At 38.1% G+C, this 14,689-nt stretch overlaps 1 protein-coding gene across 1 annotated transcript in view; it reads right to left on the bottom strand.

Annotated features, from left to right (window-relative positions):
* IleRS-m (Isoleucyl-tRNA synthetase, mitochondrial) overlaps positions 1-14,689 on the bottom strand; it is a 403,472-nt gene that overhangs the window by 363,740 nt on the left and 25,043 nt on the right. Inside the window, exon 3 of the mRNA XM_090378489.1 lies at positions 13,248-13,407. Coding sequence (XP_090234615.1) covers positions 13,248-13,407 — 160 coding nt within the window. The remainder of the gene's footprint in view (positions 1-13,247; positions 13,408-14,689) is intronic.

Raw genomic sequence — 14,689 nt, 5'->3', positions numbered from 1 at the left:
GAGACACAAAGTTTTCTGAGCAGTGTAAACAGGTAGCCAGGAAAGCCCATGGTGTCCTATTGATTTATCAAACATTATCCTGTAAAGATATGGAACAGAACATTATCCTGTAATAGTCCCACTGTATAAGACAATTGTAAGACCACATTTGGAATGCTGGGTTCATGTATGGGTACCTCATCTGAAAAAAAAAAAAAAAGACACTGATCTTCTAGAAAGGATCAAAAGACAAGTAACTTCCACAGTGAGATCGGCAAAAGGGCGAGGAAAGACTGATCAGGTGGGCTACAAGAGCTTGGCAACCACGCAAGTCAGAGGTGACCTGATTGTGGTTTATAAGGCTCCGAGAGGTATCAGTAAAATAAATTTTCACTGTTATAAAGAATTCCACAACTAGGGGCCATAAATCCCAATTACAGGGGAAGAGGTTTAGACTAGATTGTAGGAAGTTTTCTTTAGGCCAGCAAGTTGCCTTTGCAGGTAGTTGAGGCTGAGGTCTGAATAAATTCAAAGGATACTAGAGCAATAGAGACTGCAGACTATGGGACATCTGCCGTAGCTGATCACTTCTAGGAGGAATGCCATCAAATTTCTCCATGCGATTCCATCATTGTTGATTGTTTGCACAGGTATTGGCACTGCAAATAGCTCAAGAGCTTGCGAATTTGTTCTTCGGAACATAATCATCAACAGAGATAGGAGAGACCGTATCCATGCCCCTCCTCTCTTTGAGACTATAATTTTTGGAGAGGATGAAAGGTTTCACCTGGCATGCCCCTTAGCCATTTCCAATCTCCATGAACATATGGACTTGTAAAATATACACAGAAAATTTGTAATTTTCTGTGTATATTTTAAATTTATCTATATTTTTATCTTTTTAACTCTACAACGTATTTTATTAAATTGTCAGTGGATTTTATTTTTACGTCAAATTTTATCCTATTTTATTTTTATTTTTATTTATTTTAATAAAATTTTAGTCATATATGTGACCAAATTATTTCTTCTTATTCAACTATATATTTTTCAATATTATTCAAATTATTCTTATTCAATTGTAGTACGAGTCATAACTCAGCTGATGTTGCTGATGAGTTGATCTTTACAAATGAAAGAACTTTTTCGTAGTGAGGAGAGAAACTGTGCAAATCTATTCCTCAATCAATACAAGGTTATTACCACTTTGACCAAAATTATTGCAGTTCCGGCGAACGTTTTCATTTATATTTAGTCATTTATTGACTTAATTGTTACACTAAATTATTTTCTATAAGTAGCTTTATAGTTCTAGCCAAACTCTGAGTTTATTTTTGAATTTAGATAACAATTTTGAAAGTTAATACTTAGTGTCCGTAGATTTTACATTCGTAACTTTCTGCCATTGTTATACGATACGGAATAGCATAAGGTTTAATGTAAAACTAGATAGTGAAAAACGTAGCACTGTATTAGAAGTCTGTTAGATTAGTATAGTATTATCAATTAATCAGTAAAATTTTTTAATCTTATTAAAGTTCATTGTTAATCAAATTACACTTAACGGAATCATGACCCAGACTACAGCAGCAATCACAGAATAGCCAGAGTGCTGTGGTTCATGGGAGAACGGAAGGGGGAGATTCTCCAACACATTACAGTCTAAACAATATGCGAAATGTCTGCAGATCTGTCTAGAACAGGACATGATCTAGTCAAGGAGGATGTCTTTGTGTGTGTGTGTGTGTGTGTGTGTGTGTGTGTGTGTGTGTGTGTGTGTGTGTGTGTGTGTGTGTGTGTGTGTGTGTGTGTGTGTGTGTGTGTGTGTGCGCGTGTGTGTGCGTGTGTGTGCGTGTGTGTGCGCGCGCACGCTAGGTGCAGAGACTGTGAAGAAATTAGGCACCAACTCAGCGTTCTGATGGGTGTCTATGAGAGTTTAAGGTGTAGTGTAAATGCCCTCAAAGAGGGCATTTACACTACACTACAACTCAACACCAGAACTCACTCCTGTGCATCAGGCTACACAGAGGCAATCTCCAAGGCAGAATTTGCTGGTCCCACATTAATTAGTTATTGTTGGCGAATCTATTGTCAGGGAGATGGGGTAATATATTATGCAAAAAGGATAGGTGGAACAGGACCAGGGTATGTCTGCCAGGGGAAAAATTTGATGACATTATAGGGCAGATATCATCTTTTAAGGGCACAAAAAATAATATTGTTGAACACATTGGCACTAATAACCTTTAGAGTAAGAGATCTGCAGATTTATTTAACAAGCACAGGTCAATGCTGTAAAAAAGTCGCAAGTTTGGGTTAAAGTTGAAAGTGTCTGCAATTCTGTCCACACATGATAGGATGGAGTATATGATGAGAGCCTTGTCAATTAATTCAGCCCTGAAGGGATTGTGCAAGGCTCATGGGTTAGAATTTTTTCAGTGTGGTCTGTGCTTGCTAACAGGAGAGACTGCTTCTACAGGGATGGGATACACTTAAGAAAGGGTGCAATAGAAAGGGTGCAAGAATATTTGCTGATTCTATCAAGGCAGTGTTAGGTGGGTCGGAAAACTGCTAGATTAGGGTAATTCACAGACTAAAAGATTAACAGTAGCTGCAGGCAGAGGCAAAAGTGATTCTTGCACTGCTTCTATTAGAAGGAGCAGCAGCCTGGAAAGCAAGGTAATGAAGATTTCCAGGACTGCTGGGAGTCATATTGAAACAAGTAAATACATAGACTGTGTTAAGGTAACTAAGAGTAAGAACAAGTGCATGTATACTTGCATGTACACTAATGCTAGAAGTATAGTAAATAAATTTGAAGTGCTGATCAAGACATCAAGGGTAGATATTGTTGAGATATCAGAGACATGGCGGCACACAGATATAAGCAATGCAGAATGGGAATTTGGAGAGCACAATGTGCACAGAAAGGACCAACAGGGTAGGAAGGGAGAAGGGGTTATGCTGTTAGTTAAGAAACAAAATCTAAGGAACTGCATCCAGTTGACACAGGTGGACAGTGCAATGTTGAGTCTGTTTGATGTGACAAACACTGGGAAGGGAAAAATCAGAGGAGTATGTTATAGGCCTAATGACTCTTGATCAGTACATTGAACAACTGTGCAGAGAAAAAGAATGGGCCAGTAAATCAGAATGTCTTGCAAATGGGGGATTTTAACTTTCCAGATATTGACTGGAACTTGTGGGATGGCCACTCGCACACTAGCAAGGCTTTTGTGGATATACTGGGGGATCTTTTTCTATAGCAACATGTTCAAGGGGCAACCATAGGGAGAAATACCCTTGACCTGATTATCAGTAGTGATTATTCATGCATTAAGAATTTGCAGATAAAGGAACCACTAGGTGACAGTGATCACAATGTACTGATGGGGGATTTACTTAAAGATGTAACTACCATCAAGGATAAAGGGAGCGGTTTTTGTTTTCGTAAAGGTGACTACAGTGGTCTCAGACAGTTTTTAAATTCAATACAGCAGGATCAACTGATGTTACCAACGGTGAATTCTAAATGGGAAACCTTCAGGGACTTAATCTTGGAGGCTACTATGCTTTTCGAACCAACTAAGAAATACTGTTCAAGGTTCAGGTCTAAATGGATGTCGGATGAATTAATGAGGCTGGTAGCAAAAAAGAAATATGCATGGGATGCATATAAATTATCATGCAACACAGAAGCCCATGGCAAATATAAGTAAATCTGTAATCAAGTCACAAAGAAGGTTAGGCAGGCGAAGGCAGATTGCAAGAAATCTTTGGCAAAGGACACAAAGAAAAACAGCAAAGAGTTCTTTACTTATGTAAACTCTAGAAGGAAGGAGCATGAATCAGATTGGTTCACTTAACATAGATGGTTCGACTATTGATGATCCTGCTCAAGTAGCTGATAAACTGAATGAGTATTTTGCACCTACATTCACATTAGGAGTTATTGAAGGAGGGGAATGCCAGAAGTTTATCAAACTCCAACAGGCGATAAGTGATTTTTTAATAACTGAGAGCAAAGTGGAAGAGAAAATGTTGAAGTTAAACATAAAAAAAGGCACCTGGGGTAGATGGAATCTATCCAGTTATAATGAAGGAGGCAGCAACAGAAGTAAGCACACCCTTAGCCATAATTATGAGAGCATCCTTACACTCAGGGGAGATCCCCATGGACTGGAGATGGGGAAATGTACCCCCAATTCACAAAGGGAGTTCAAAGGGTGACACAAATGATTATAGACCTGTTAGTTTAACTTCTGTTCCAAGGAAAATAATGGAGTCATTGGTTAAAGATGCATTGCTGGATCATCTAGAAAAGACTGCAGCAATAATTCAGACACAGCGTGGGTTTGTTAAGGGAAAGTCTTGTCTGAAAAATTTGAGTGGATACTATGATGTGGTTACAAAGGAACTGGATGCAAAAAAATAATTTTGATATCATATACTTGGATTTCAGGAAATCTTTTGACACTGTTGCGCATGGAAGACTACTGTACAAATTGGAGCAGAAAGGTATTAAGGGTAAGTTGCTACAATGGATAAAAGGGTGGTTGAGTGGGAGAAGATAGAGGGGTGTAATCAATGGACACTGCTCTTCATGGACTAATGTTATTAGTGGAGTCCCACAGGGTTCGGTGTTGGGCCCACCGCTGTTTTGTATATTTATCAATGATATTGAAGGTATATCAGACTTAATGTCAGGCTTAATGCGAAGTACGGCGTATAGGTAGAAGTAACCCTAAAGGAATGTACCTACTGTGTGGTACTACACTTAGTGTGGTAGAAAATGAAAAAGACCTGGGAGTGATTGTGCAGTCAAATATGAAGTTTTCTGAGCAATGCAGACAAACTGCAAGAGCAAGTAATGGGGTTTTGTCAATGATATACAGGAATTTTGCTATCAGGGAAAAGGAGGTGATTATCCCTTTGTATAAGGCAATGGTCAGGTCACACCTTGAGTACTGCGTACAGGTGTGGAGGGCCCATTTTAGGAAGAATGGATATATATATATATATATATATTTGCTTCAGCATGTACAGAGAAGGGCAACAAGATTGGTGAGGGGAATGAAGGGATCCTCTTACCAAGAGTGGCTTCAGTTCTGCAAACTACAACGGCTGTAGACTAGGCATCTGTGAGGTGATCTGATTGAGGTATATAAGGTCTTGAAGGGGTTCAGCATGCTGAATTCTGATGGGATTCTTCCACTTGCTCAGATTATAACCTAAATGACATAAGTTCAAATTGAGGAAAGACAGTTTTAGAACAGATGTGCGGAAATTTACCTTTAGCCAGAGGGTGGTTAATTGTTGGAACAAGCATCCATCTGTCGCTGTGGAAGTTGATAGCTTTAGCATTAGTAGAGACATTTGATGCAAGAAAGCACGCTTACTCAGCATCAGCCAAAAAAAAAAAAAAAATAATAATAATAATAATAATAATAAATTAATTAATAAAAAATAACCACTTCCACTTCACCCCTCTGTTAGTTCGAAATACCGGTCCAGCTGAGCCTTAAACTTATTTAGGCTATCAACTTCCACGACAAGGGATGGAAGTCTATTCCACTAACCAACCACCCGCTGGCTAAAGGCAAATTTCCTCACGTCTATCCTATATCTGTCTTTTCTCAATTTGAATTTATGTCCTCTGCGGTGATTATTCTGAGCAAGAGGAAGAATCTCATCAGCACTGAGCATGCTCAAACCATTCAAGGCATTATACACCTCTATCAGATCATCTCGCTGGTGCCTAGTCCCCAGACACTGTAATTGGCAAAACTAAAGCCTTTCTTCGTAAGAGCCCCCTTTGTTCATTCACTAATCTTGTTGCCCTTCTCCGTACTCATTCCAGCATCTCTACATCCTTCTTGAAATGAGGCCTCCAGACCTGTATACAGTACTCTAGATGTGGCCTGACCATTGCCTTATACAAGGGAATAATCACCTCCTTATCCCTGCTAGAAAAATTCCTATATATCATCGACAATACACCATGAGCTACTCTTGCAGTCCGTCTGCACTGCTCAGAAAACTTCATATCTGCCTGCACAACCACCCCCAGGTCCCTTTCATTCTCTACAACTGTCAGTGTAGTACCACAGAGTTGATACATTGCTCTGAGGTTGCTGTTTCCCATATGTAGTACTTTACATTTGTCAATGTTAAACTTCATTTGCCACCTCTCAGCCCATCTGCTCAACCTTTTCAGATCCTGCTGCAGTAGCATAGCGTCAGTAGTCTCCTTGACAAACCTGCCAACCTTTGTATCGTCTGCAAACTTGGACATTAAGCTTGATATACCATCATCAATATCATTTATAAATACAGAAAACAATAATGGACCCATTACTGAATTGGTCCCAATAACATTAGTCCCAACATTAACATTAGCTCATCATGGACCCAATAACATTAGTCCATGATGAGCAGTGTCCATTGATTACCACTCTCTGTCTTCTCCCCCTCAACCACCCCTTTATCCATAGCAGCAATTTGCCTCCAATGCCACACTGCTCCAATTTGTGCAGCAGTCTTCCATGTGCAACAGTATCAAAAGCCTTTCTAAGATCCAAGTATATAATATCAAAGTTATTCACTGCATCCAGTTCTTTTGTGACTGCATCATAGTATCCAATCAAATTGGTCAGGCAAGACTTCCCCTTAACAAAACCATGCTGTGTCTGAGTTATAACTGATCCTGCTAGTCTAGATGATCCTGCAGTGCTTCTTTAACCAGTGCCTCCATTAATTTTCCAGGAACAGAAGTTAAACTAACAGGTCTATAATTACTTGTCGCCCTTTGATCCTCCTTTGTGAATTGGGGTCACATTTGCACATCTCCAGTCCATGGGTACTTCCCCTGAGTCCAAGGAAGCTCTCATAATTATGGCTAAGGGTTTGCTTACTTCCTCTGCTGCCTCCTTTAATATAATTGGATAGATCCCATCCACCCCGGGTGCCTTTCTTGTGTTTATCTTCAACGATTTCTCCTCCACTTTACTCTCAGTTATTACAAGATTCTTTAGCTTACTGCTAGAGTTGAATACATCTCTGGCATTCCCCTCGCTAAATAACTCCTCATGTGTTAATGTCGATGCAAATATTCATTTAGTTTGTTAGCTACCTGAGCAGGATCATCAACAGTTGACTCATCGATATCAAGTGGACCAATCTGATTCATCCCCTTCCTTCTAGAGTTTACATAAGTAAAGAACTCTTTGCTGTTTATCTTTGCATCCCTTGCCAAAGATTTCTCGTAATCTGCCTTCGCCTGCCTAACCTCCTTTGTAACTTGGTTACAGATCAACTTGTATCTATCATAGGCTTCTGTGTCATGTGTTAATTTGTATGTATCCCATGCACGTTTCTTCTCTGCCATATGCCTCAGTAGTTCATCTGACATCCATTTAGACCTAAACCTTGAACAATATTTCTTATTTGGTATGTAAAGCCTAGTAGCTCCCAAGATAAGTTCTTTGAATGCTTCCCATTTTGCATTTGCTGTTGGTAACATCATCAGTTGGTCCCACTGTACAGAATTTAAATACTATCGCAGTCTATTGTAGTCGCCTTTACGAAAACAAAAACCCTTCCCTTTACCCCTTATGGTAGTTACCTCTTTGAGTAAATCCCACTTCAGCACACTGTGATCACTGCCACCTAGTGGTTCATTTATCTGCAGATCCTTAATGCATGAAGAATCACTGCTGATAATCAATAAAGAGTATTACTCCCTCTAGTTGCCTCCCGAACATGCTGATGTAGAAAACAATCATCCAATAAATCCACAAAAGCCTTGCTAGTGTGTGAGTGACCAGCCCCCAAATTCCAGTCAATATCTGGGAAATTAAAATCTCCCATTATAAGACTCTCTGATTTACTGGCCCACTCTATTTCTCCGAACAGTTTCTTATTATACTCATCAGAGTCATTAGGCCTATAGCACACTCCTACTCTCAATTTTGATCTCCCAATGCTTATGTCACACCAAACTGACTCGACACTGCACTGTCCAGCGATGTCCACTGGCTTCGCTTCCTTGGATTTTATGTATCTCTTAACTAATAGCATAACCCCTCCTCCCTTCCTATCCAGTCTATCCTTTCTGTAGACGTTGTACTCCCCAAATTCCAGTTCTGCATTCCTTATATCTGTGTGACACCACGTCTCTGATATCGCAACAATATCTGCCTTTGATGTTTTGAGCAATACCTCAAATTCATCAAATTTATTTACCAAACTCCTAGTATTGGTGTACACGCAAGTATACATGCACCTATTTCTATTCTTTGCTACCCTAACACAACCCATGTGTTTACTTGTACCGCAATGACTCCCAGCAGTCTCTGAAATATTCTGCATCTTGTTTTTCAGGCTTCTGCTCATTCCAATAGAAGCAGTGCAAGAATCTCTTTCACCTCTGCCAGTGGCTACTATTAATCTATTCTTCTTTGTCTCCCCCCAAGCTAGCAGTTTTCCGACCCACCTAACACTACCTCGATAGCATCAGCAAATATTCTTGCACCCTTTCTATTTAAGTGTATCCCATCCCTGTAGAAGCAATCTCTCCTGTTAACATGTACAGTTCAGGCTGAAAAAAATTCTACTCCTTGAGCCTTGCTCAATCTTTCCAGGGCCGAATTGATCGACAAGGCTCTCATCATATACTCCCTCCTATCGTGTCTGGGCAGAATTGCAGACACTTTCAAATTCAACCCTATTTCACGGCTTTTTTTCAACAGTGACCTGTACTTGTTAAGCAATTCTGCCGGTCTCCTACTCTTGATATCATTAGTGCCAACGTGTACAACTATATCATCTTTTGTGCCCTTAAATGTATGGAGACTATGCTTGATCTCTATGCTTAAACACAAAAAAAAGACATTGAGCTTCTTGAGAGGGTTCAAGAACAGGCAATGTACCTGGTTACATCAGCAAAAGAGTGCCTGCATGAGGAAGGAAGGAATATGATGGCTACAGAGCTCTGGTAACTAGGTACTTTAGAGGGGATCTGATTGGAGTCTAAATGGCTCTGAGAGTAAACAGTAAAATAAATGAATTGAAAAGTTTACAGTTATAAATGATATTAAAACTAGGGTAAATGAATTCAAATTATTTGGGAAGAAGTTTAGATTCAATTGTAGGATGCTCTCTTTCAGCCAATGAACTGTTAATTGCTGGAATAAGTTGTCTGTTGGTAGTTGAGGCTGACTGTTTCAAGAAATTCAAAGATCAGCTAAACAGGTACCTACAAGACGAGGAAAACAAATAAGTCATTTAATTATATGATATTTATTTATTTATTTTTGCTCGTGCAGTAAAGCCTAGGAACTTCTTGCATCATATCACTAATACTAAATACACTTATGGTGGAACCAAACTTAGAATATTGTATTCAGGTCTGAAGAGGGTTATCACCTCTCAAAGATTTCTCGAGGATTCAAAAAAGGATAACTAAAATGGCAAGGAGTGCTAAGCATTGTCTCTAAGAAGAATGGCTTAGAAGCTTGAAAAACTGACCTTATACACCTTAATCAGCTATTCCTGCCCTCCCCTCAGAAGACAGATAACTGAGATGTATAAAGCCTTAAATAAAAATAAGCAGAATAGATGGAGGTAAGTTTAACTATTGGGGAACGTGAGGAGCACACAACTAGACAGCCCCAAAAATAAAACTGCTTGGCTAATTTCAAGGAGAAACTGTATGAATGATTGCAAGTTTTGATTGCTACGATTATATCAGAATTCTCTTGTTTTGAAAGATTTGATCCAAAGAACTGAACCCATCATAAAAATTAATAAACAGTTTAATAAACATTGGTTTAAAAAAATCATATAATTCCACTTTCTCTTTAATGAATGCGATCTAAATATCATTTTCTAAATTCACTAAAAGCCCAGATTTAATCTGTAAATTAGATTTGCATATTTTTTTAAAATTCTCCTTCTGTAAATTTACCTTACCAGAGCTAAGGTTATTATTACATAATCTGTATATAGAAATTCACAACACAGATACAGCTAAATTAAATTTATTACAATTTATATTATATAAAAAAGTATACAAATACCCCTATATGAATATTATGTACTATGCCAAAAGGCTCTCACATGAGTATATCAGCTCATACAATATGACCAAAAGTATTTGGACACACAAGCTTACATAGGTAACTGGAAAAGAATGCTTTTAACATACTATCATTGCATACTTGATTCTAATATACTGCTTCAAGGAACAGCAGTGGTATGTTAGAATGAAGTAATAGTTGTGGACTGGATTAGGTGTGGTTACGGATCAGGTTTTTGATGTGGAATGCTGGCTGGATATCACATCAGTAACCTTTCTGCATGCACAACTATAACAGTTTAGAACCTTCCAAAATCTATTGCGGTGAATGTTATTCAAAGATGAGACTGTAGGTGATACATCAAAGACAAAAGGCCCGGACAGCCTCACAAAACCTGTTCAACAATTCATAAAGAGGGTAGTTCATCGCCATACTCATCATTTGTGAAATACATCACAGCACAAGATCCAAGAAGACAAAGGAGCACCCATCAATATGTCAACCATCTGTAGGATGTTATATAGGCCCAATAGCATGGTCACTAATGCCAAACGCCATTTTGAGTGGTCTTGCTCCCAACATTCATGGACTACAGGACAGTGGCAGAATGTGCTATGAAGTGACAAATCTTAGACTATAAAGTATTCAAGGGCAAAGGCCTCATGCTACGAGGTAGAATGACTAATATGTAGGTTAGTGCAAATGCATCATTTTAACATAACTATCTACCAAAATAGTTAAATTAATTAATTAAAAACCAAAATGATGCCAATGATTTTAATTGATTAATTAATTTAACTATTATGGTAGATAGCTATGTTAAAATGATGCATTTTCACTAACCTACATATTAGTCATTCCACCTCATAGCATGAGGCCTTTGCCCTTAAATACTTTATAGTCTATATCGCTGCGCACTATCAGGCATCTCTCATATTGTGAAGTTATACTTCATAACTGGGTTGTCACTATTGCAACACCAGGGTACCTGCCTTCCCACCAAAGAGAAGCCAACAAGCTTTGAAATGGTGCCATCTGGGTGGTATCTGCTGAGAATAAATAACAATAGTCTTCTGCACTTGTGAAGTGTTATTTATTCGAGGTAGTACAACACCATGGCAACTTGTTGTGAGGGCAGTCACAATATGAGATATAATCAAAACGATGCCAATTTAATTAATTAAACTATTTTGGTAGATAGCTATGCTAAAATGATGCATTTGCACTAACCTACATATTAGTGACAAATCTTATTAAACAATGTTTTGTCCCAATGGTCATGTTTGGCTGTAGACTGCACAGAGAGTACTTCCTGTTGGAGCAGATGTTATAGGGGCTGTTTGAGCTGGCTTGGACTTGGTCCACTGGGGGTAGGACACTACAACCAATAGACAATTCATGACCTACCTGTATGTTTTGGACAATTGTGATACCTACACTATGGCAGTACTATGTAAATGGACTCTGTTAGTATCAGAATGGCAATGCTTCACATCATACAACAAGGGTCATATAAGACTAGTTTGTGGACAAAAAGTTGGCTTGTAGATTCTAAGCCCAGACCTTAGCTCTTCTGAACATATGAAAGACAAACCAGAGTACCACATTAGGCTGTGTGCCAATACAGCCCTCTTTCTTACAAACTCTGGCAGCTGCTTTGTAGGAGGAATGGAGGCAAATTATGGCTAATGCCTACCAGAAATTAGCAGAAACTATGCTCTGGAGGGGTGAAGCTCCCACAGGCTAAAGGTGTTTCTACTATATATTAGATTACTGAATAAAAAGCCCCTTTTACAATTACCTGTGTGTGCCCAAGTACCTTTGGTCATATTGTGAATGCTGTAAATGGATGTCTCATTGAAACATAGGTGAAAGCAGGTAAAACAACATTATTAACCAAAAGATAAGGATCAATCAGGTAGCATACATGAAAACAAGGAATCGCATGGGGGAGAGAAGAGAGAGAAAAGTGAATAGAGAATAATAGTTATCAGATTATATAACAAAAAACATAAGGACCAATCATGTGAAATAAATGAAAATAAGGAATCGCATGGAAGAGAGGGAAGGTGTAGATAGTGTAGAAAACAATGGACAGTAAATCTAACTGTTTTAACTGGCCAGTTAAAGATAAAATGAAACAATTTTAAAAATTATTTAAATAAAACAATTAGAGATAAAATCATATATTTCAGTGTGACTCTGTATGCCTTCATCAGTGATTAACAATTAAAATAATTAAATTAATTAACAAACAGAGAAGTCTACATTGCAGCTAGTCTTACCCATGCTGGGAACATGAAATGCAAACAAAAGAACTGCATAAAAATGAAAGTGTTTACATATATATCTCCTGATAGATGGATTTTTTTTTTTTGTTTCTCAAAAAAAAAAAAAAAAAAAAAAAAAAGACACCAACATTAAACTCAGCCATGATAACACGATTTGTGGCAATTTTATACTTAGGGCCTACTGGGGAAACTGTTGGAGCTTCACAAAGTAGCAGTCATATCATACTTAAGAGTTTGGTCGATGCTAATCAAGCTCACACTATGATATGACTGGAGAGTCTGTTGATGATTATCAATGAACCATTCAATGTAATACTGATGCAAACTGTGAGTATGGCAAGTGCACTATCTAAAAACATGATATCACATAAACATCATACTTCACTCACTACAGAAAAAAAAAAGTTCTTTCTTTTCTTTTCTAGTATTATACTAATAATGCACCAAGCAATTACAAAAGAAAACGTTTTTTCTAATACTTTGTTTATTTGAAGTAAAGGAATACCAAGGCAACTTAAAAATGGTGAGTGTATGTATGAGATATCCATGATCTATTACATTACAGAAAAAGAGCCTTTCTCCTTTATTATACATTTGACTAATTTCAAAAAGTCTACTGATCTAACTTTCCTTCTATTATATGCACACAAACAGTCTGCAAATACTGTGAAATTTCTTCATATTGCTCACTTTGGTTGTAATATTTGAAATACATAAAGAAACATTTCACATATTTTTATCAAAAATTCACATTTTATAACTATTTCTTAAAAGGATTATATAGATTTGGATTTTCTTAGCTACAGTGAAATTTCATACTGTAACCAATACACAAATAAAATTAATCTATTTATATATATATATATATACATACATATGTGTGTGTGCGTTTATTCACCTCTTTTTCGAATCTCAAGTGCTGAGAGTGTCTGATATCTATGTTCATCCTGCCCTAAAGCCTTCAGTTCAATTGGCAATCCGTGACAATCCCAACCTAGCAAATAATGAACTTGAAAACCATTTAAAAGTTTATAGCGAAGAGTAATGTCCTTCAAAATCTGAAAATGAAATCATATCTTGTTAGTTTATTATGCCAATATATAAGTTTGAAGTTTAGCATGTATAAATGTGTTCTGACAGAACAGCAAGCCAATCATATCAATATACAGTGGCAGACAAAAAAACTGCATCACCTTAAAAAAGTAACATTTGTAGTGAAATGTATAAGATATTGTTTGATTACAGTCACTTTTTTGGTTCCAAAGCAAAGGTACTGCATTACATAACACTTCTATTGCATCAGCCGTTTCTATAAATACAGCATTGGAAGGGTATACACACTCATTAGTATCCTGTTTTGTGGAGGTTAAGCATGGCTCCATATGTTCAGTTGACACCAAGAAAAAAAAGTGTAGCTGTTGCCCTGTTCCAGGAAGGGCAGTGTGCGTGCCAACACTGATAAAATAGGCTGCCACCAGTCAGCAGTATCCCAGGTGCTGAAATTAAAGTGTGAAACTGGTGATGTGAAGAGAAGACTTGGATCAGGCTGTAAGAGAGTGACTACATCTTCCCAAGATCAATATTTGAAACGGCTATGCCTTCGTAATCACCATGGTAGTGCTCCTGATCTAAAACTGGACTTCGAGATGGCCTTTGGTGTTGAAACAAGTGCACGAAGTATCCAAATATGGCTTTCAGAATGTGGTCTGCATGCCTATCGGGCCCAAGAAGAGGCCTTTGTTGATCCAACAAATGAGGAAGAAACGACTTGTGTGGGCTAAAATGCATGCTTCATGGACAAAAGAGCAATGGACACCGCCATCTTTTCTGATGAATCGAAATTCAACCTGCATGGCTTGGATGGAAGCGATATGTCAGAAGACGAAAATTGGAGACATACCATCCTGACTGCATAACATTAACTGTAAAGTTCCCCGCTGGTCAAATGGTCTGGGGATGCACAACAAGCAAAGAGGTGGGGCGAATTAAGTTTATTAACAGAACGGTAAATGCAGAAACCTACACTGCTATCTTGTAGGAGTGCCTGAAACGCGTTATTAGGGATCACCATACAGACGTCCTAAACTGCATTTTTCAACAGGACTCAGCACCTTGCCACACAGCAAAATTGGTAAGTTTTATGCTATTTAGATTTAATGATGAGTTTGTCTTCTTGTCTCGCAAGGCTTAAAACATTCTTACACCAATGTTTTCCCTCATTTTTCTCCCTTAAGGTGCAGTTATACCTCGAATGTTGGCATTACAGTGTTGGACTGGCCCAGCAACAGTCCAGATTTGAACCCTACTGAAAATTGCTGGTACATAATGTTGTCTAAAATT

This window comes from Mastigoproctus giganteus, chromosome 7, assembly GCF_048544385.1.
Source record: "Mastigoproctus giganteus isolate SK-2022 chromosome 7, ASM4854438v1, whole genome shotgun sequence".
Taxonomy (NCBI): Eukaryota; Metazoa; Arthropoda; class Arachnida; order Uropygi; family Thelyphonidae; genus Mastigoproctus; species Mastigoproctus giganteus.
Note: the sequence above shows the minus strand (reverse complement) of the source record. Positions and strands in the feature narration are given on the sequence as shown.